This window comes from Anas platyrhynchos, chromosome 13 (assembly GCF_047663525.1).
Source record: "Anas platyrhynchos isolate ZD024472 breed Pekin duck chromosome 13, IASCAAS_PekinDuck_T2T, whole genome shotgun sequence".
Classification (NCBI taxonomy): Eukaryota; Metazoa; Chordata; class Aves; order Anseriformes; family Anatidae; genus Anas; species Anas platyrhynchos.
In genome coordinates, this window is record NC_092599.1 from 5,472,362 (window position 1) to 5,495,118 (window position 22,757).

A 22,757-nucleotide genomic window follows, 5' to 3' on the forward strand; every position below is an offset into this window, starting at 1 on the left:
AAGGAAAGCACTGAGGTTAGAAAGGGCTGTCAGATACATCCCAGGTACTCCTAGGGCTACACCCCTCGGTTAATCTTGTGGTGTCATGCGTGTTTAGGTACAAGAGCCGCGCTTATTTATAAATTCCCAGCGGTAATGGGATTAAAGATCATGAGGCATTGGGACTAATTTCCTTTATTGGAGTGCAAACAGCTTTCTAGCTCCCCGTGTTGGGGCAGGGGGACCCCCGCGGTCAGTCCTTGTCCTGCCCTGTGGGGCCGGGCACTCGCCGCCCGCCTCCTCTCCCCCACCTGTCAGTGAGGCACAAAGGGCCTCGCCTGGGGGGAAGGATTCACGTTACTTCAAGGCTGAAAGCGGAGTAAAACCTTCACTCGCTTTCCTGGGGGTGGGGGGGCCGGGCCGGGAGCTCAGGGGGAAATGAGACAATGGGGTGCTGCGGGGCTGCGCTTCCTGCCCGGCCGCGGCAGGAAAGGGCTTTTTTTTTTCTCCACATCCTTAAAAAGCAGCGCAAGGAACGGACTTTATTTTGGGTAGCAAGAGGAAGACGCGCCGACAGCCTTAATCGCCGGCACCATTTCCCTTGAGAGGCCGCGGGGCAGCGCCGCGACACCCCCGTGCCCGGGCAGGGAGCGGGTTGACCTGGCCGCCGGGCAGGGGGTTGACCTGGCCGCCCTGCAGGTGCTGCCTGGCCGAGGTTCGCCTTCTTCCAGCCCTCCCGTGCGGGCACCCCACGGCTGCGCGCTGACAGCGGGCCCGGCTCCTCCCTCACTCCCTCCCTCAGCCCCTCAGCCCCCTGCCAGGGGCCGGGCCGCGGGTGTGAAGGAGGGGAGCGGCGGCTGCGGCGCCGCCCTCAGGGTGGGGGCGGCCCTGGGCCGGCGGCCGCCTTTTTCCCCAAGCCGAGCCTGCTCGGGCTGGGCAGGGCTGGGCCGGCGCCGTGTGCTCCCCCCCGGCCGGCCGCCAGCTGCTGCGGCGGGATGAGGATTAAGGCTGCCGGGCCCACGGGCCGCGGGGCTTTGCGGGGCGGCCGGGTGTGAGGTGAGGTGAGATGAGGAGAGGAGCCGTGAGGGGAGGCGGCTGCCGCGGTGCTGAGGGGGCGGTCGGCTGCGGGGGCTCCGCGCTGGGCACAAGCCCGTGGCTCTGGTGCTGGGTGTGGGGCAGCTCTCGAAGCCCCCATTCCTCAGACAGAGCCCAGGTGGAGGGATAATGCTGTTCTGGGGGGCTGGAGGATGGAGAGTGGGGCTGGGTGCGGGCTGGAGGGGAGGGAGGTGGTGGGAGCTCCGTGGGAGCCCCGTGTTATCTGCCTCAGGGGTCCAAGAAACGCCCCTGGGCTGCTGGCATGTCGCTCTCCTTGCCCTGATTTTTCCTCCAGATGCAGCCCTGTGCTGTGAGGGAGCTTCCTCAGCAGGATGTGTCTAACTCTGCTTTCCTCTCCCACCCCCCTGCTAGGTCTGCGTACCTGGGAAATCTGACGCGGTTCTCCTCAAACCAAACAGGTAAAACTGCTTGTATCGTCAGGGTTTTGCTGAAGGCTTTGCTTGCAAGCAAGCATGCAAACTTTGGCGAGTTTTGATGCCAAAAAGGATTTTTAGACACAGACACATTTTTTTTTTCTTCATCAGGAAGCTTAGTGGTTCAAAGCATGGATGTTTGACAAGAAGCTTATATGGCCAGCAAGGTAGCCAGTCTGTTCTAGAGGCTGTATCTATGGATACACATGGGCCTATAGTTAATATATTGCACGTAACACAAATTCAGAGTTTTTGTAATGTGATGCTGACTACTAATGCTGAAATATTTAAACTTGACCATTTATTTGTGATTGCGTAACTTTCCTTCATCTGATGATTAACTTATTTCAAACTGCAGAGTATATATATAAAATATTTCTTTATAAGCTAAAATTCTTTATTTCTTCCCCTCCCCCTCTAAATACTTCTACGTTTTCTTCCTGCTGTCTGGATGTTATATAATCTATACTTAGTTTCCACATGTGAACTCTCAGGATCCCTTGGGATTTAGCTAAAGTAAACACACCCGTTTTAGTCTGACTGTGAGTTGGTAGTGTGTAATAAACATCAATGACTAATGATACAAAGATAATCCTGCAGTTGTACAGTCTAGTCTCTTAGCGAAAGTTTCCTTCCCGTAGGGGTGAAAAATAAAACCAAACACCCCAGCAACACAAGTAAAAGTTTTCTGAGTATATGACTGATTTGGGGTCAATATTACCTAAAATGCTTGAAATGTGCTATGCTGCAGTTGTGTAAAATGTCTTTTTTTTTTTTTTTTTTTTTTTTTTAAATAACTACAGTACTTGAAGGTTGCCATGTTCATGTTGCTTATGTTTGGATTGCTACTGCAAGAAATCCTGGCTAATTCCCAATATGAAAATCTTACTGAATTCAAAAACATTCCAGAAGAACCATTATATAGCTACAAAACTATTAACTTGCCAGATGAGCATATTCCATACTTTCTGCACAACAATCAGCACATTGCTGGCATCTGTAAGCAGGACTCTCATTGCCCATACAAAGTAGGTCTGACTTATTTTTTTGTTTGTTTGTTCAAATGTAATTTTGGGGTGGTTTATTCTGGGAGTCCTAGCGGTTTAGGAATGATGATGAATTGGTCTCCTTCCCAGTGAGTTGGCTTCATTAGGAATTGGAACTGCAGGGATGGTGGACCTGAGGATCTGGGCTATTTGTGTCCTGGGACAATTATAGTGTCTCTCAGGCTGAAGCTGGTTTGTAGAGCTGGGGATGTGCGCTGTGCTCCCTGTTTTCTGCCTTTTTACTGCAGAACCAACGTTTCAAGATCTGCCAGGCAGAGCAGTGGTACTCTCAGCCTGGAGCTTGGAATGCTGTGTTTCATGTGAGCTTAACTTTATCGATAGCTGTCAGCAATGTGAAAACTTTGGAATCCTACTCACTGGTTTGGGAAAACTGCTTGTGCTGAAAGACACATTAAAGTCCAGAATAATATTGCTGAGCATATGTGTCTTTTGTGGATCCTCCGCTGTGCAGAAAGAATCAGAGTGTTCTTTCTGAAACAGCTTGGTCTGTTTTCATTCTTTTTATGTAAGATTTGTTAGCAAGAGGTAGTTTGTAAGCTATTTTGCTGTTGCATGATCAAGAGCTATATACAATTATTTTGTCTTACAGAAATACTTGAAGAAACTAAAATCCTGCTGGGGTTATGAGAAATCTTGCAAATCAGATTACAGGTTCAGTTACCCAGTGTGTGATTATGTTGAAACTGGATGGTAAGTTTCATTTTAAATTTATAAAGTACAGTATGTCCAAAAATAAATATAGTGTTCACTTTCGTGTTAGCATGGTAACATTAACTCCACGGCTATTTAGAGTCTAAAGGATGGCTATTCACCTTTGTGCAGATGTGTGGATGTATATATAACATACATCTCTTTCAACATGACTTTAAGCTTTTTAAGGAAGAAAACATTGTTTGAAATACTACCTGCAACAATATTTTCCTTATTTTTGATTTAGCCTTGAATTCAGATTGCTAAAGTAACCCTGGAGTTCTTTTCTTAGCTTTAAAAAACAAATGAAAAAAACTTTTATAGTCTTCTACGGGAGAATAGCTTTAAATTGTCATTGATGTTTTCCCTTACATGTAGCTGATAAGTTGCTTCCTGTTTTGCATTTTAAATGTCAATAAAGTAACTGGCTGGCTTTTGTGTTCCACTTTTAGTGGAAAAAATGTTTTCTGTTAAAGTTATTACTAGAATTGAGCAATGGCCCTTGGTTTTCCTCTCTCCTTCATACATCAGGGCAAATGATATTGAGACAGCCCAACAGATATTCTGGAAGCAAGCTGACTTTGGTTACATACGAGAGAGGCTGAGTGAAATGAAAACCCATTGTAAGCCTGCAGTAACAGTAAGCATTCTTGATAGATACTGTACTTTCACTTCCTTTTAAACATAATTTTTGTTCTTGATATTTTTTTTTTTTTTTTAAACAGGGAGATTCGTCTCTGACCTGTTCTCAATACCTTCAGCATTGCAGGGCAACAAATTTATACGTTGATTTAAGAACTGTAAAGAGAAACCACGACAGGTCTGATCTGCTTTTGTTATAGTAAAACTAAGGGATGGCAGGGGGAGGGACTTGAAGAAAGTGATTAATGAAGTTGTACGTATAGCTTGTGTGCTTGTTGCCACAGGCCTTGCTGGTCAGAGGCCTGCTGCTGAAGTCTTTGGGAGATCTACATTGCTCATGGGCAATTGAAGTATTTCTTTCTATTGACTGAAGAGAGGGAGATCTTTCTGTATTTTGAGATGTTCTTCCTGTATCTTCAGGAACATTCTTTCTTGTTCTAGTGACATGCAAAGCAGAATTGTTTCTGCATAACGCACTGAGAATGCCTTTCCTATGCTAGATGCCTTTATATTAGAACCAGAAATGGTGTTTTAAAAATGCATTAAGACCAAAAAGAGATCAGAACTTGAACCTTGCCATCCTAAAATAAAATGCTGCATAGTGGACAACTTGGGGGAGGGAAAGTGCCACTGATAGTGGCATTACCCATTTTTCTTTTTGCCTCATTTTTGAAGTCAGTATCTTGCGTACCTGACTTGGAAAGAGCTTGTTCATGACTGTGATGCTGATACCCCACAGAATGAATTGTGTTATCTTCTCAACATATCCTGTAAGCAAGTTTAGACAGCACTCTTAGCAATTTGATTTCATGAAACCTGTTATTGCACCTTGCTCACTGTGTGTTGAGTAAAATTCTTGGGTGAATAACTGGATTATGAAACCTGAGGAGACAAAGTGAGATTATTTTTATTAAAAATGAAATTTATAGTGCTCCTAGTAATCCTAGAAAACCTAATTAAGTACTTATTAGGTATGTGGAAATGATACCTAATAACTTTGAGTGTAGTGCTGTTTTGTAGATTGATGTGTAGAACTCTTGAGAACACAACTCTATCTGGGAAGCATTAGGAAATGCTTCTCTTATGCTGAAGAAAATACTCAAGTTTTAAATATTTATGAAGTATCTTGCTAAACTGAGATTAAATAATACTGGCTTGAGTATATAATCTTGATAACAGAGCACTTGTAGCACTGTTGCACAAAAACTTATATGCTTTTACTAACTTGCAATAGATTCAAAGAAGACTTCTTACAGAAGGGAGAAATTGGAGGTCATTGTACCCTTGATGTTCAAGCATTTTTGGCTGAAGGTCAACGCAAGAGCCCTCTGCAGTCTTGGTAAGAATCACTTGTCTTGGCTACTCCCAGGTTCACTTATCCATTTTTCTTTTTATTGGCACTAACAGCTGTGTGTAATGTATTTCACTCTGGGGAAATAGTTATTCCTTTTTAAGGTCAGTTTGAGAGTTTGTATTACATATGTCTAGCAGTTACATCTACGTGGAGTGCTGTTCTGAACTGTGTTACATGTAATCATATATTTTCTACCTAATTTACAGCAGTAACAGATTTGAATGCCTCTTGTAACCTGAGGTTGTAACATTCAGGTGTTTTCTAGAGAAGAAGTTAGCACTATGCCTAATCTTATGGAAGGAGACAATTCTTTGGTTGTGAAATGCCTTAAAGTTTGCATTTGTGCCTTAGTTGACGCAGTTGGATCCAGTGCAATGCCTGATCTGGGTGTATATTGATACCCTGCTCACAGGGAGCCTGTGTTCCCAATGTGAAACAGGCGACAGTCTACAGGCTGAGTAGGAAGCGCAGAGGATGCTTTGTGGTAGCTGGTTTAGTATCATGGGTAACATGTTAGCACTTCAAAGCTGGATTGTCAGTTAACTGATGAAGTATGAAGGAACAGAAGCCACCAAGATGCCTGTAGGAATACTCCTTTTATTCTTTTTTTCATGTTCTCAATTATTTTTTTTCCCTTTTTTGCTCTGATGGTCAATTTCTGTTAATAACAGCTGCAGAGGAAGAAAAGACTTTTCTCTACCTGCTATAGTTGTCTTAACTGCTCATCCTTGTTTAGATCCAGGAATAATAAATATTGCATCTGCATTCATTATTCTGACCAAAGCATGAAGATCTTGCTGGAGCGTTTCTGGCAATGCAGATCAAGTTGGATAGACTCACGGATCTAGCCTCTAAGGCTCTCCGTTACATCTCTGCTGCCTTGATTTGTAGATCAAAGGTGCTGTTCACTCCTGAGATCAAAGGCAGGGTTTAACTCTTGAAGCTCATAACCTGAAGAACTTTACATTACACTTTCAAATAATTTTAATTGTCAGACTTTATCAGATTTCAGCAGTCCTGTTAAATCAAACTGACTGCATGAACAATTACTAAATCTTAGATGTATGAAATACACGTGTTCAAGTATGTTAATGTCAAAGCATGTTCTATGTGATTGAATCTTTATAGGTTTGCAGAACTCCAGACATTTACTGCATTGAACTTCAGGCCCCTAGATGATGACAAGTGTGATGTTGTTATCGAGAAGCCAACATACTTCATGAAATTAGATGCAGGTAATTGGTATCTTCAGTTTATTTTTTAATACTACAGTACTGCAGTAAAAAGAGCCTGTATCTAGCATTCACTTATACATTATGTCATTGTCATTGCCATTGTCAAATTCACTTATAATACTGTTTTTTGAAAGATAGTGTGACTTTTTTGTTCCTTTTTTTTCTTTATTTTTTTTCATGAGGTCAGAAACAAAACTTTCTTTTATGTTTAAAACTTTGAGTTTTGCCACAGATGATCAAAAAAAAAATCCTTCCGCTTGTCTTGCATGGTCTTCAGCTCTTAACTGTTTCAATTTTTGTGCCTGTGACTCTTTTACAGTCTGTGATTTTGGCTGTGTTTCTGGATGACTGTTTCCGTATTATGAAATGCGGGGTATAGGTGTATACATGTCTTGCAGTAAGTGCTCAGTAATTGAGGATTGTGCATGTTGGAAGATGTGGCAGAGGAAGTGCATTCAAAGACAAAGTTCAAGGGAATAAGTTTTGTTAGTTGATTAAAATACCCCTTAAAAAAAAAAAGGCAAACAAAAATCCCACAACCCTCTTCTAATCTTGACGCTTCAAACTTATCTGTTTTCACCCTGCCGTGGCTTTGCACCTCTCTCATTACAGAGAGCTAAGGTGAATGTTGTTCAACGCTATTCTAAAATCCACAATAGCAACAGCACCCAAGCATCTTGAGCGTGAGACAGTGGTATTTGACGTCTTTTTGAAGTTCGCCAACCTTTTTGTTCACACAGTATGATTTGTGGATGAGTCTTACTGAAAGTGAATGGCAATGCTGCGGACAGGCAAACAAGGTGCAGTGGAGTAATCTGTGGTTTAAACTGTGCAGCTGTCTGCTGTGTTCTGACCACATGATACACTGCAACCGTAAAGGGGATTAACTCCTTTATCCCTGCAGGCCTGTATCTTGTATTTTAAGTAAAGCTGTTGCAGTTGGCTGAACAGTAACTGTGGAAGAGTTGCTGTGCTGTCACCTTGTACCTTTTGCAGCTTTGTTCTAGCTGTGCTCAGAAGGTGATTGTGCCCAGCCTATCTGTTTTTGGGGGAGGCAGGGGAGAATTGCTCTTTGAGCAGTATGGGAAGCCCAGGAACTACTTCCTACCATGGCAGCTCTTCTTGGTCAGAAGCTTAAAGGTGGGAGCTGTGTGCATGTGGTCCCAAAACTGGTGTATAGTCCTAGATAACAAAGAATCTGGACTGTGTTACCTCCTTTGTTTCATGATACCTCTTATGTGTTGTGATTTTAAGGTATTAACGTGAGAGACCAAGAGTGAGCAGGAATGCTCTGAGAACGAACCTGAGGAATTACTTGGGCTTTGGCTTCTGTGCAAGTACAAGTTCTGTCTTGTAGTCTGACAGTGAGAGCTTCAGTTTACTCTAATGATAATAAAAAAAAACCCTAAGAGCAGTGCCAAAGCCCTGTTTTTAATGTTTTCTGTATGTCTAATTAGTTTTTGTTAGAGCAATAGTTGCTTTCATATGCTTCAGAAAGCATTTGTAGTCTGTAATGGGAAATAGTATGTGAAATTTATCTTCTTTCACCATCGTTTTGCTGGTATTCTGATTTCTTTGAACCTTTTAAGATGTTTTACTTCAGATTTCTTACCTGTATTCCTTCTCTTTAAAGGTTTGCTTCTCTAGGGTACATAAGAAGCATTCAGTTAGTCTGGGAGAAAACTAACGTAAAATGCAGGATTCTACTAGAGAGAAAATGCACAAACCATTGAAAAGTGGAATGGGTGATGTAGTGTTTTGCCAACCATTTTTTTCTTTTTCTCAGGTGTTAATATGTACCATCACTTCTGTGACTTCGTCAATCTTTATATCACACAGCATATCAATAACTCCTTCAGTACGGATGTCAACATAGTCATGTGGGACACTGTAAGTCTGCAGTGCTTTAATGTACTCATGATGGATTGTATTTCTGCTTTATAGATGCTCTGAACTTTGTATTAACCAATCCTTAGCTTTCATGTGGACTGTCAGCTGAGCCACAAGGAACTGATAAGTTTTTGGATGCTGTTAATACAGGTGCATGAACAATAGTAGAAGAACGCTAGTAGAAGTTGTTTGAGCATCTGTTGTTTGAAGTTGTTTGAAGACTGCGCCATAGTTCATCCTTTGCTAGTACACATTTATGCCTTTTTTGTGTGCTAAAAAAATCCCATCATTTGTATTTCTAATATGCAGCATTTAAATATTACATGCTGTTTTCTGTAGACTTTTTTCTCTGAGAATATTGAGGTAGACTTACTGAAAACTATTTCATCTATATTTAAAAAGAAATGCAGCCTTGGATCTTTCTAAATCAGTAGTGTGTGACCTGTAATAAAGAAAACATTAAAAAACAAACAAGAAACCACGACAAGCAGCACATATGATACAATTATGATTGATATATTTATCTATGCATCAAATAATTATATATACATGCATATCAAAACAGGGACTAATATTTAATTCCTTTAGGTAGCCGCCTTATGGCTCCTTCTTGATCGCCCCTTAAAATAAAAGTAGTTTTTAAGTGGGGCTATTTCTGCTGTACTGCTGAGTTGAAATCATGACTATGTTTGTGAGTAGTAGTAATTTTAATGTCCTGTATTTAAGTTCTATAGGAGAGTGTTAAACCAAACAAATTGGAATGTGCTGGGTAATGTATATCAGGTGCAGAAGTAACAAAACTTTTGGTGACTATGGTATCATCCCACATCTATTATCTTGTTCTCCTGTAATACTGTATTTTCTTCATATGTATTTGCTGCTGTGACAAATATTCAGCAGAGAATTGCAAATACCTACTACTTTACGGAAAACCTCTTTGTCTGGAAGAAACTTTATTTCACCTTTCCTTAATTCAATTACATTTTGAAAACTAAAATAAAGGTGCCTGCCAGATAACCAAGCTCATTAGATTTACTACAGAAAGCTAATAATCCAGCTCCAATGGCTTTCTGAAAAAATCAGATGTGTCAGCACTGTAAATTACTTTGGAAATCAACGCATTTTCTTATATTGCATTGTTGAATCAAATAACTCTTTCAAATGTACCATTCTCAAAGTAAGTACTGCCATGGCACTATTATTTTAAATGTGTCTTAACTGCTTGATCTGCTTGAGTCCATCACCATGGACAACCAGATGATGGCACCAACTAACTGCTGATGAGCTGTTCTATGCTGATTGAAAGATGGACTTGATCTTATTATTCATTCTCTTTTTTTTTCTTGAAGTAATTAGATTTGGGCATACTTTCCAGCTACTGTAGAATCAGTGCACTGTTCTTATTAAATAGTAATGCCCTCAGATATAGGTTAAACAAAGCAGAAAATGAGTAGAAAACCTGCTGGGTGTTGATTTGCGGACTGTTTCTGCAAATGCGGAAAGCAACGTTTATAAAGCAATTCTAAGGTGAGCAGATAGGCTTAGAGAGAAGTACTTTCAGCATGGAAGATCAGTTCTCTGGAAGTGCAATTCTTCCAACACAGACTATCAGAAAGCAGTATGGACTGTAAAATTTAATGGCAGAAGGAAGGGAAAGAAGCACCTCTTCAAGTGGAGGAAATGTGACACCCTTCAGATTATTTTGCATTTTAGTAGATGTCCCTTTTCTTCTGCAGTTATTTATAGTCTCATTTTCAAATTTCTTGTGAATGTTTCCATGTAATTTTCAAAGCAGGCTGAACCAGCTCTAAAGCTCTAAGGAAGCTTTAAGCAAGAATTATATTTGATTGCATTCAAAGACTTAGCCCTCAGATGTTTAGGAAGTATTGCAGATCTGAAGGCTTGAGCCTCAATTCTAGGACTAAAGGGTCAATCTCATAGGGAGTTTTTGGTTCTTAAAAAGTTCTGCAGAGCACTTTTGCTGAAGTGAAGCTTTATACTGCTCCTTAGAGAAACTGCCTGGCAGCTTGTCAAACTAATGCAAAGCCTAGTTTACTGGTTGCTCCTTCCACTAAATCAGATCATTGCCTTCAGTTTGAGATACATGTGCAACATGCAAGTGACAATCCCAAACAGGTGTTTTTTAGTCTCAGGAGTCAAGTTTGTGCTTTCTACCCTCCCTCCGTTTTTGTTGCTTACATCTAATCTGTGTTCTGTTGTCTCTGGCGTAGGCAGTAGGTATTCTTGCTTCTAACTCAGATTCTAATCTGCTGCTGAAGAATTTGTCTATATTGCTGATTTATAGAACTGTTATAATAAAAATCAACTACCTGCCAGACAATTTGAGTTAACTGCCATTGTAAACACAGCAGTAATGTCTGCTTTCTGTCCTAGGCTGGCTTAGGTCCTGCAGTGGTGATGATGTGCTACAAAGTGTGTGTTTAAACATGTATATAGAACTTGTAAGTCATGAAGGGAGTTGTTGTATACATTTATGTAACCATTATGTCTCTGTTTTTCCTTCCCATCATAGAGCTCCTATGGCTATGGTGACCTGTTCAGTGAGACGTGGAAGGCATTTACTGACTATGAGATAATACACCTGAAAACCTTTGACTCTAAAAGGGTATGGAATTTTATATTTTGTTCTAATTCACGGTGACTACATAGTAAATATGACTGCTGCTAAAGCTGCTCCTGGATATAGGTGTTTCAGAAGAGAGCATGAATACTTTATATGTGTTTATTTGTGTAATTTGAGAGTGTTACCTTGCCAATGAGACAGAGTTGTAACCTAATTCTGAGGCATGTCTGCACTTTACGTAGATGGACATAACTTCTCTCTCTTCTGAGGAGTGATATTTATGTATTAGTTTCACTTCCACAGCAACCAGTACTGCAGTTAAGGGTTCTCAAATTTTATTGTCTTTCTAAGGCTTCTGATTCCTGTTGAGGTATATATCTTCCTGTGCAACTGTTAGTGTACCTGCTATTTATCAAAACAAAACAAAACAAAAACACAAAATAACCTGAATCAACAACAAAAATTAAAAATAAATCCCACAAAACAAACACACAGACAAACCAGTACTAGATTTTTCTCTCACCAGAAACATATGAATTCATTCAGAGCTCATTTCAGTCTCTTAAATCTTTTAAACCCAGTCTTAACCTTACCCAGTTTTCTTCTGTTTAGTTCACATTTGTTCTGTTTTTTTTGGTGTTTTTGCTTTGTTTGTTTTTAGACCTCTTCCCACACTTGTCTCTGTACCATCTGAACTGAGATCTCCTTTGGGATCAGGATTTCCTTTGTTCTATTCATTTGCACAGTCAAGGAAGTGAGGGTGTTCTTGACAGGAGCATGTAATTGCTAGCTCATTATAAGCAGTGATCCCACTGAATGAGCATGGGATGTGCCAGCGGAAGGTAGCAGTGCAGTGTAACTTCTTGTGATCTTCCTTTGCAGGTATGCTTTAAAGAAGCAGTCTTCTCATTACTGCCTCGGATGCGATACGGCTTGTTTTATAACACACCATTGGTGAGTCCTTTTTATCTTAGCGTTAACCGGATTTGTATATGACACTATAAAGTCTGAGTTAATGAATCTCTCAAATATCTGGCTGAGTTATGAAATGTGCTGCATTGAAGGATTCTAACTCCAAATGAAATGATCTTCCCTCAGTATTAAGGTTTTGAAGTTACTTTAGCTAGTTGATAGTAAGTGGTTATGTGCAATCCTCTGTCTCACGGTTTATGAGATGTGTATTATAACTTTTTAACAGGAGGGCACTGTGAACTTCTTGGTGTCTTTGCAGAGCACAAGAGCTTATATGCTTGACAGACTTTCCTAGAGGCATTAGTTCATGTGTTTAGGCTATAACAATGAGAGAGACGTGTATATTTCAAAAATGAAGTGTCACTTGTGTTGCAGAAAATAGTGATGTGCTTAGTGCAGTGTATGATACTAGGCTTTTGTTCCACAAGAGTGGCAAAAGACTGATCCCAAAGAGATTTTTGTGAGCAAAATAACTTTGTAGTAACAGTTGCTTTTTTTAATTTTATTTCAGATTTCTGGCTGTCATGGAACAGGTCTATTTAGAGCATTTTCACAGCATGTATTACACAGATTAAATATCACGCAAGAGGGACCCAAGGTATGATAAATGAGCAATAAAACTGTAATATGGAGCTGACAGCTCTTACCGGAAAAACAGCATCAGCTAGTTGGTGTGGAGCTATTCTAGCGTGGAATAGGAGCACATAGTGCACTTTTGTCCTTTCCTGTGATTCTTGGCATTTTCCAACAAGTCAGTCTGTTTTATAAAGAACTTCAGCAAACACTTGTGTATGTCTGTGGCAGCTGCCTTCATGCTTTCCTTCCATAGGACAGACTTTAGAACATCTTCCTTCCAACTCTAGGGTCTCCTCCCTGCTGATGAGACCCTGCCCTCAGGTCCAGCAGACAGGATCCCACAAAGCAATGCAGCAAGCTTGTTCTCTGCAGACGTGCTCTTTATCAGTCCTCATAGCTATTGCTGAGCTCCAATCAGAGGAGGAAATGATTGAGTCTGGTCCTTCAGTTCCTCCCTGGCACCATCTGTTTGGCCCTGAGCTTCTCTGTTGTACACACTGGTAGTTTTCACAAATTGTTGCAATGGCTGCATTGATGGATACAGCGGTCCTGGGCTTCTTGAAGTATTTGCTAGAGAGTAGCCTACATATTATCGCTGAGGGGCACATATTCAAAGCACTGCACAGGCATTTAGTTACGATTCTCCTGCTGACACTAATGGGAGTCATGCAGTTAAATCTCTTTATTTCACTTGGAACATTTACTCCCATGAGTCCAATTAATTTAAAGAGGTAAAAGGAGGAACTGTTATAGAAGTAAATTATTTTTTCCAAGGATCTTGTGCATAAACCCTCCTGAAAACTGCTTTCCTGCTTTCAGAACTTGTGTGATGTGTAATACAAAGGCTCTTTTGTACTGAATAAAATAAAATGTTCTATTTTTTGTTAATAGTCAGACTTTCAAGCAGTTTTTGACACTTTCAATCTGTTGGAAAATACAATGTGAATTTTAAGGTGGTTACATCATCTTCTACATGGGGAGGGGATGTATTTAGTTGCTTAAATAACTGCCAAAAGTAAATATGGAAGTTGTGTGTGTTTTTTTTTTTAAATGAGGTCTGCTTCATAGCTAACACTGCTGCTTCTCTCTTTTTAGGATGGGAAAATTAGAGTCACAATACTTGCGCGCAGTACAGATTACCGGAAAATATTAAACCAGAATGAGGTGTGGTCCTTTTTATTTTTAAAACCAATTCGTCATAAGTTAATTTTGCTCAATGAAATGATTTTTTTCAGGCACAGCCAAGACATCTGTCCACTAAAAAATCTTGGACAAATACTTTCAGTGCTAATGATTTCTTCTAGTGTCTTCTATCCAGTTTCTGTACACCAGATACTGAACCTTGCTGCTCTCTTTCAGTGAAAATCTATAGATGTAATAGTAAAAGTATATCCTCTTATCGAACAGATGCTGCACAATTTCTAACAAAATTAAATAATTTTGCTTTCAGATAATTCTTTTGTTTCTAACATTCCAATTGTTGAAGGCTCTAACAAAACGTTTTGTTATGCTTGCAGATCAAGATACATAAGCAGTTGTATCTGACAGTATGCGTTCAAAACTCAATGAATTTTTATATTGAATCACTGTTTTTTGAATAATACAGCTTAGTGAACTTTTGGTGGAGCTTCTCTGGTGTTAAAAATGATAACATCAATTTTTTATCTCTTCATTCCTATCTGTTAGTACCTGAGAAAAATGAATTGGCATTATTATCCCCAACTTATTTAAGGGAGAAGCAGGCTTGTTTGATGCAACAGTTTGGTGGCAGACCAGGGCTCAGATCACTGGACTTGTGCGTTATCTGCTAGACTGGCTACAGGGCCTGCCTACACTGCTATATGCAGTGTATTTTCTGATAATAAGCATGTAACAGAAAGGGAGAAGTTTATCTTTTGGAAATCCAACCCAAAGCGTCACATCTTCCTGCCATTCTCAGCAAAACTACTACTACTGTGTGTGGTTTGGGAATTGGGCCCTGGAGCATACAGAAGTCAACCATAGTCTCTGGGAGAGTTCAAGAGATCCAAGTCCACTCTGCAGTGGCTGCTCTGCTAGGAATAATGTAGGTATCCTAGAAGGAAATGTACAAAAGCAGAGGAACATCTTTATATGACAGTGTTCTGTCTTCCTAATTGTAATTCACTGGTGAGGAGGTGGAGTGTGTGAAACAGGAGTGCAGGGAAAGAATTAATTGAAGCAGAACACCAAATCACTGTCCTTTTTTTTTTTTCTTCCTCCCTCCTTAGCTTGTGAATGCTTTGAAAACAGTATCAACGTTGGAGGTCAAAGTGGTAGACTACAAATACAAGTACGTATGTTGACAGAGAAAACTAGTGTGGTTTCATGCTGTTGGTGGGTGGTGGAAACTGTTTTCAAGCAAAGGTATACGTGCCCCAATGTCTAACCTTTGCAAAACCCAAGACATGGCAAGAAAGGATGAATGCCTCTGAGGGAGTGGTGGGTGAGCTAGTTAAGCACTCCCATCCTATGATGCAATGCTTAGAATGAATAGCTAAAGTTAGTAACCTCAGGTTAAAACTGGAATGAGCAAGTTTTGAAATCATTTTTTTGTTTCTTCCCCTCTCCCCAAAACAGCTGTGTTACCACCACCCTAACGTGTTTGCTAATGCTCTTCAGCTACTGGTAGTTAATAGGGATTTCTCGTGTAGGATGCTAACATCTTATTTTATATGACTTTTAAGCTGGGTTATCATTCATTACTAAATTCTTTGCTGCTCTGGTGGCCCCGAAGACACATCTAGGTCAGTTTGTGGTGCCCAGATGTTCTAGGCACTGTGCCAGGAAGAAATGGTTTGAAGTAAAGTTCCCAAGTGGTGCATTCCTGTGCCAGATGGCAGCAGCTTGCATGTAGTCAATGGTTTTGTTGCGGAGCATGCGGAAACAGCAAGGAACTGAATCAGCAGTGCGAGATGAGTGCTTTGACCCAAGCAGAGGCAGAATGAGGAAGTCAAAAGTGGCTCATTTCCTCTGTCAGCGACAGCATTTGAGCAGGCTAATAATGTAGAAGAGGGTGGATACCCCTGAGACAACATCTAGACCGACATATTCTTTGAAAGCATAACCAAGAGATGCTTCCACAGTTCCTGTGCTTGTCTAAACTGTAGCAGCATTCACTAAGATTTCCACAGCTATCCTGCTGCATCACTCCCTTCATAGTTAAAGGGTTTCCTTGATGTCTGCCCTTATAGCACTTTAAGCAGTACACATTTTCTTGTTGCAATTTAAGCCAGTTTCTTTCTATTGTCCTCAAAACGGTCAGAGAGGAAGTTGCTCTCTTCCTTTTAAATGTATGAACTGTTAGTATGCAAATGAAGCCTGTTGTGATTTCCCCTTTCAATTGTCTGCCCTACGGTTCAGTATCTTTTGTCCATTTTTAATTTGTGCGCTCAGGGAACACCTGGTTATTTAGAGAGAATACTGTGTTTGGAGGTCACATTCAAAGGGAGAGAGAGAAGTGAGTTCCAGGCAGGAGCTGAAAATAAATAAATAAACCCGAGCTTCCCTATTTCTGCTTGATACCCTGTGTATAAGTTTGGGTTGGACATCTGCATCTTTGAGATGGAGTTGTACGCTTTTACAGTCCATTTTGTCCATTAAAAACAGCTTAGATCCTTTGACTTTTTTTGAAAGATGAGATTTTTTTTGATGTTGTTTAAAGCAGGTATATATATAAAAAAAAAAAACTTCCAAACTTACACGAGCTTTAACTTACCAATAAAATCAAATTTTTGCAACAGACTCTTGTTAATATGAAGTTTTTGAAACCTGTCTGCATTTCTTCTAATTCCATGCTGAGTTATTGCTTGCTGAAGCATTTGTGATTCTTAGTATTGTTCCTTGAAAAATCAATTCTCTCTTTCAGTATTCCCTTAAGTTAATTTTGTGCTTTCTACATGTAACTAATTCTTGCTGAGATGGATAGGCATGCCAGATCACTATTTTTGTTGTGTTGTCTGCAGGGAACTTGAATTTTCAGAGCAATTGAGAATCACGCATAACTCTGATATATTCATTGGGATGCACGGAGCTGGACTTACCCATTTGCTCTTTCTACCAGATTGGGCTGTTGTTTTCGAACTGTAAGTCTATTTTTCTCTCTTCCCCCTCTATTATATACACAACTGCTAACGTCTGTTCATATGTGTTAATGAAGTATTCTCCCCTGCTAGTATTTTACTAAGAACATTTCTCTTGCATTGTCCTCTAGACTTCATTTTTGGCAGTCTCTTCTTCTGGGAATAGAAAGCGAGGAAGCTTTCATTATAAAATATGGTGTAACTATCATACAGGCTTATCTTTTTTAGGTGCCATAGTATAAATAAAATGCAACCTAGTTGACAATTGCCTGTGGGAAAACCTTTTTAAAAGCATCACTGGTCAGATTCTGCCAGGTGGGTCTGAGATACAGTATTTTGGTGATCTGTCTGATGATGTAAGATGCATGTCCAGGCTGTTAAATATTGCCCTGAAGGTTATGTGCTCCTTTCCATACCTGGGACATGAGCACCACTTGCTAGCCAGGCTCTGCTGAGTGTCATCCTATCCTATCTACATTTCTCCAATAGTTTTATTTTAAACATATTTTTGTTATGAAGCTGGCTTAGTTGGCATTCCAATTCTATAGAACTAAATAAAATGCAACGTGCTTGTCCAAAGAGCACTGAATTTCCCATCCTGGGGAAATTCTGCTTAAAACCCCTGCAATAAGGAAGGCTGCTTTTTACATGCCCAAGAGTTGGTACAGTTGGGCAGGGACATGTCTGATGCACAGATTTGTCTCGGATTGCCTCCTAGACCACATCTTAAGCACAGGTAGGTAGCCTTTGTTCTTGTTTCTAGTGGAACAGAATTTTTCTGTGGTTTTGTTGCCTTGGAACTGGACAGCAAATGTATGGACTTTGAAGTTCTTTTCCTGTTTCACCCTAGTCAACTTCAGCACAATCTGTAGGTAAATATGATCTTCTGCCTGTCCCTAGATACAACTGTGAAGATGAACGTTGTTACTTGGATCTGGCAAGGCTGAGAGGCATTCATTACATCACTTGGCGAAAAAGAAATAAAGTATTCCCTCAAGACCAGGTAATGGTGGCTAGCTGTGGAAGGGTGGGGCTGTTCTTTCTACTGTAAATTTAGGAGTTTAAAGGCTAGCTTATTTTTACCCATCTCTGCTCTGAAATTTTAAATATGATTTTCATTCTTTAGACTAAATTAAATTCCATGTTGTGATCAAGAAGTCATTTGATATTAATGGCTACAGTAAGAAGAAAAATTGAGTTAGATAACCATTAACTTTCTCTTTTTTTTTTTTTTTTTTTTTGAATGTAAGATATATGGAATCTTCTTCTGTCTAAAAGGCCTTATTTTATTTTTTTAGGGGCACCACCCAACACTGGGAGAACATCCAAAATTTACAAACTACTCTTTTGATGTGGAAGAATTTATGTACTTGGTGCTTCTGGCTGCAAATCATGTTTCACAGCATTCCAAGTGGCCATTTAGGGTAAAGCATGATGAATTCTAGATTAGACTGAAATATTATTTTTTAAATAATGCTCCATAAAATATTGTAACAACATAAAGCGAAATGCTGGTGTGAAAAAAGTAAACCTCTACGAGGGAAGTAACTCATTAATTTGTCAGACCACGTAAGGGCACCCTACCGTACCTTCATCACCCATCTCTTTAATTCTGTGGGTTTTCCAAATATAGAAATTATCAGAATATTTTTTTATTTTTCCCAACTATATTTTTACATTCCAGATTGTGAAATACTTGTCTTGATACAAAGATATGTCCATCCATTTCATTTAAGATTTTGGGAGAGGTTAGATACTAATTTGTTAAACATGTATGCCTATTAATAGGTAAGGAAATGCTAGGGGATGAAAAGTGTTACACATTGGTTTCTCAGAGTGGCCTCTGTGGGAATGAAATAGATCTGTCAGAGTTCCCCTTTTAAAGAAGCTGGATGCTTTTATGTAGTCCTGCATCTGCAGGTAAAAATCTGAATAGGAATTGTCATCTTACTGTAAGGCACTGCCCAATATGTCATGTAGAGTCAAGTTACATGACACAGGAGTTCTGAGATGTCTGGTTAGTTTCTTTATGTCACTGTTTGTCATTGCTGTGCTTGGCCATTTATTGTTTTTAGGTTAGAAGAGCTTCCTTTGAAAAATAGTGGTTGTAAGAATTAAGCAGTTAAGGAAACTTTAATTTTTGTCATTTAATACAACAGAAACTGCAGACTTCTATTTCAAGTTCAGAAACGTTTTCAAGGTAGAGAGCAGCATGTCTGATGTTCTTGTATTCAAATATAAACTTTGACTTCTCCCTCTTGTTTTAAATGCAAAAATATAACAGGTCTGCTCAGTAGGGTTAATCAATCTTCTCTCTTAAAGCAAATAAATCTTTTGCTAACTCCAGGTAATCTGGATGTTTCCTACATTTCACATAAAACAGCACTTCTGCAGTGAAAAACCCAAGTAAATTGGAATAAAACTTCATCCTTTTTGAGGATGCTAATGGGAATGGATTTTTTTTTTTTTTTTTTTTTTTTTTTACGACAAATGATAAGACACATAGGGTGTCTTTCAGCTGCAGCTGGAAGGAAATGAAATCGTTAGGAATTTGTTTTTGGAACTGCCAAAAGTCTGATCTACTAATATTTTTTTTTTAAAAAAAAAGGTGAAGAGTCAATCTAGAAAACTTTGGAAAATCCTTCCCCGGTCAGTAGCATAGTTCACTGTTTACACTGAAGGAAATATTAAGCCAAAGTTGAGTTCTTTATAGAATTTCCTCAGTAGCACCAACATGTGAGCTCTGGGGGGAAGGCAGGCTGGGGATGAAAAAGTAGTTCTGTTTTCTTAAGAGGGGCCAGAAGGATGTGCGGAAGAATCATTTTCAGTGTGATTTTAAAAATTAAAAAAATAAAAATTCTGTTACACTATGGATTTTCGTTGAGACTGTATTCCCATGGTAGACTTGCAGTATAATCACACAGTCTCAGTGGCTTGAAGCAAGGCATACATCTGTATGCAAAAGCAAGACAGTTACAGTAAATGTAAACACTCCACTGGTATAATTGTAGATATTATTGACCGCCGTTCCCTAACAGTCATAGGCAATTTCACAGAGTGTAGGTACATTTACTGACCTGCCTATACTGGTAAAAATGAGTTACGGTAAGCATAATTTTCATATAGATCTCTCGTGACCTTAAGCAGTGCATAGGAAAAGCTAGATACAGCTGATACCCAAGGTATATTGAGGTGTTTGGTGCAATTTTTAGTGTGTTGTGTTACTGATGGATAAAACTTTTACATTAAAGAACCTTGGAAGCAAAATTGCACTTCTTGATATGGGGGGGAAAGCCTTTGAGAAATACAATTTCCTGTATTTGTGTATTTTTAATCTTTTTAGGATTTTTAAAGAAATAAATGTTTAAAACTTAAGTCAATAAAATGTCTGAGGAGAGAAAAAAATGCAATAATTCAAAATAAAGACATTGTAAGGAAGAATTGTGCACAGATGTATTTGATAACTTTTCTAATAAAAGCTTTTTAATAAAAAAAGGTATAAAACTTTTGGTCGTAGTTTGTCAGATTTTGGAGGCAAGTGTTCTTAGATGCCGTTAGTTGCCTAGAGTCATGTCTCTGTCTTCCTGCCATGACCGAACTGATACTCAGTTATTTATCTGGGAATCATTCACAGGTCATGCTGTTACATTGTGCTGATGGCTTTGTTTCTGGGGGGTTTATGATTATTTTGTGGAATGTATTTGTGTATGTTTAACTTCCTGTGCTGCAGATGATGCTGTTGAAGCCAGTGTGTGAGTACAAATGTGTTTGCATCTTTACAGAAGCAGCTAATGAGGAGCTTTGCTTTCATGCTATGCTAGGACTCACTAAAGCAAGTGGCCAACCATATGCCTGTGTATGTGGAGGAGAGGCTGTGGGGACTTAATCCAAGGGCAAAATATCCTGATAATGTTTCAGCAAATCTGAATGCGATGTCTACTGCTGATGGCCAACGTATTCTTTAGCCTTTATGGCTTAGTATTACTGGGATGAAAAATACTGTTTTTGTTGACTAGATTTACGAATAGTCACAAAATTATCTTGGCAGAAGCTAGCTTTTATTGGATTGATGTGAATTTGATGATAAATCCTGAGAAAACTTGGACAACAGCAAAGATGTGGCTTGGGTGACTTTCTTAAAGAGGGTCTGGGCCATCTTGCTCTGCCTGCAAATTGGAATGAGAGGGAATCCGGGGGAGTTTGAGCCACTTGTTCTTTAGGCAAGGTATAGTTTTGGGTTATATTTTCCTAACAGACTGTAGGAATTTTGTTCCTTGCTACTTTTGATTTTTTTTTTTTTTTGTCTGTAGTTCACTGATGTATAGAGTCGGATTTTAACTGACACATTGGCACCAGCATGATGAATTTAGCTTTGGCACTTAATGAATGCTGCCAATCCTGAATACCACCAGGATTGCCTGTGTTTCACGTACAGTGTAAACTGAGAGCTGGTTTTGAAATAAAAATTAACTTATGGATGCACGTGGTGTCTTTCCTTTTTGCTTCAGATATCTTCAAGATGTAGTTAAACTTTTTCTTTGTGAAGTTCTGTGGGAGTTGGGTAAGTGTGAGAAATGATGTGGGAGGGGGGAGGTGGTAAATCAGGATTATTAATCTTAAGGATACATTTGTAAATATTAAGGCAATACATTCTTAAAACAAATTAAATAATGAGACTTAATTCTTGCTGTTAATCTTACTGTCTGTACGATTCATGAGAACACTGAGGGTTTAGAATATCTTTTCTTTTTTTTTAAGCAGGAGAGAAATTAAGGAAATATTCTTGAGAGCTTTTTACCTACCTGAAATGGTAAAATATGAAGGGACAAATTTCTTGGATTCCAATATTGAAGAACTATTTCAATTGTCTGTGTTTGCATTGAAGATGAGCTTTTACTTCTGCTCCTCTGAACATGCATTTCTTATTGTTTTAGACCAAAAAAAGTCCATATAAGTGGTCCTAAATGCTCTTATAGCTTGGGACCCTGAATAAAATAGTGTATATATAATAAAACAGATAATAACAATTAATAAAAACATAAACATAGTGTGTATATATATAATAAAATAGAAACCCAGCCAAAATAGTTTGGCTCTTCACATATTCCTACGTGATTTCTCATCATCCTTCTTGTATTTCAGTTCTTCATCTCAGACTCTGGGCATGAGGGCTCAAAGCCTGCAGCTACTTGAGCTATGGATCTACTCTTAATGGGAGCTGCTCCTGTCTATGGACATCTTTTATCAGCTTGTGTGTGGGCTCCTTATAAATTATTTCAGCCAGAGTCAGCAGGCTTAGCAAAAAATGGAGTTTAAACTCTTTGCCAGAGACTTTTTTTTTTTTTTTTTTTTTTTCCTGTAGATTAAGACTGGTGTAAGGGATGACTGAGCTGCTCCACTGGTGTGGCAGCACCTGGAAGCAGGCAGACAGGTTGCAGTGGCCTTTCTAGAAGAAACTAGAGCTGGAAGGAAATGACTGAGCCCATCGCTTCAGAGCCAGACAACTCAAGGGAAGTGTGCGGAAACTCCATCAGAATAGAGTCCAGAATGAAGGTAGCAAAAGCATTATTGTCATGAACTCCAAGGAGGGACAGGGGCTGGGGAAAGGAAAGGTCCTGAACTCCCCTGAAGCAGGAAAAGAGGGCAGCAGCGGCCCCTGACCGGGTGGTGATTTGGGGAGAATGGCCAGGCTAGAAACTGGGGGGTGACTTGAAGTTGGGCTGGAGGGAAGAGTTGGAAAGGGAAAGGGAAGTGGCGAAAACACCTCTGTGGTGTTTTGCAACAGCTTTAGATGTGTGTGTGTGGTTTTTTTTTTTTTTATAGGTTGCTTTCCTTTCTTAGATAAAATATTTTTATAATACTTTATTCCTGTTGTCACTGTTATCTTTTGACAACAAAATAAAGAGAAGTCTGTATCTCTTCCTTCAATTTGTACTTGCTTCTGTTTTAATTTCCTCTTGCTAGCTTTCAGTGGCCAATAAAAAGAAGAATAGAAGCAGAAAAAGAAGACGCTAAATGAAAATAAAAATACTTGAATTTGGTTGGATAAGTGTAAATTACAACATGGCATCAATGTCTTGGTTTGTTTTTTTTTTTTTTTTTTGTAATCAGATTTGCTTCTGGCCCATACTAATAAACA

General features: G+C 39.5%; 1 protein-coding gene across 5 annotated transcripts; it reads left to right on the forward strand.

Moving 5' to 3' along the window:
• Positions 1-333: 333 nt before the first annotated feature.
• On the forward strand, positions 334-20,127 carry EOGT (EGF domain specific O-linked N-acetylglucosamine transferase). Of its 5 annotated transcripts, none has more exons than XM_072044418.1 (17): positions 334-678; positions 1,447-1,493; positions 2,312-2,536; positions 3,165-3,265; positions 3,797-3,905; positions 3,991-4,085; positions 5,142-5,246; positions 6,390-6,496; positions 8,283-8,386; positions 10,920-11,012; positions 11,853-11,924; positions 12,454-12,540; positions 13,614-13,682; positions 14,768-14,829; positions 16,502-16,621; positions 17,519-17,621; positions 17,917-20,127. In XM_072044418.1, the coding sequence occupies exons 3-17, from the start codon at positions 2,327-2,329 to the stop codon at positions 18,061-18,063; spliced, it is 1,584 nt and encodes a 527-aa protein (XP_071900519.1). In that variant the 5' UTR covers positions 334-678; positions 1,447-1,493; positions 2,312-2,326; the 3' UTR covers positions 18,064-20,127. The 5 variants fall into 5 exon arrangements, with proteins under 5 accessions (XP_071900519.1, XP_038042012.1, XP_038042010.1 ...); XM_038186084.2 differs by having other exon boundaries at positions 590-694; XM_038186082.2 differs by lacking the exon at positions 334-678 and adding an exon at positions 895-1,035.
• Positions 20,128-22,757: the final 2,630 nt, after the last annotated feature.

Bases quoted from the DNA above. Each gene is read 5' to 3' on its own strand.
- EOGT (XM_072044418.1), top strand. From the start codon at position 2,327: ATGTTCATGTTGCTTATGTTTGGATTGCTACTGCAAGAAATCCTGGCT. The intron at 3,906-3,990 runs GTAAGCATTCTT...TTTTTTAAACAG, and splicing joins ATTGTAAGCCTGCAGTAACA to GGAGATTCGTCTCTGACCTG. The intron at 6,497-8,282 runs GTAATTGGTATC...TCTTTTTCTCAG, and splicing joins CTTCATGAAATTAGATGCAG to GTGTTAATATGTACCATCAC.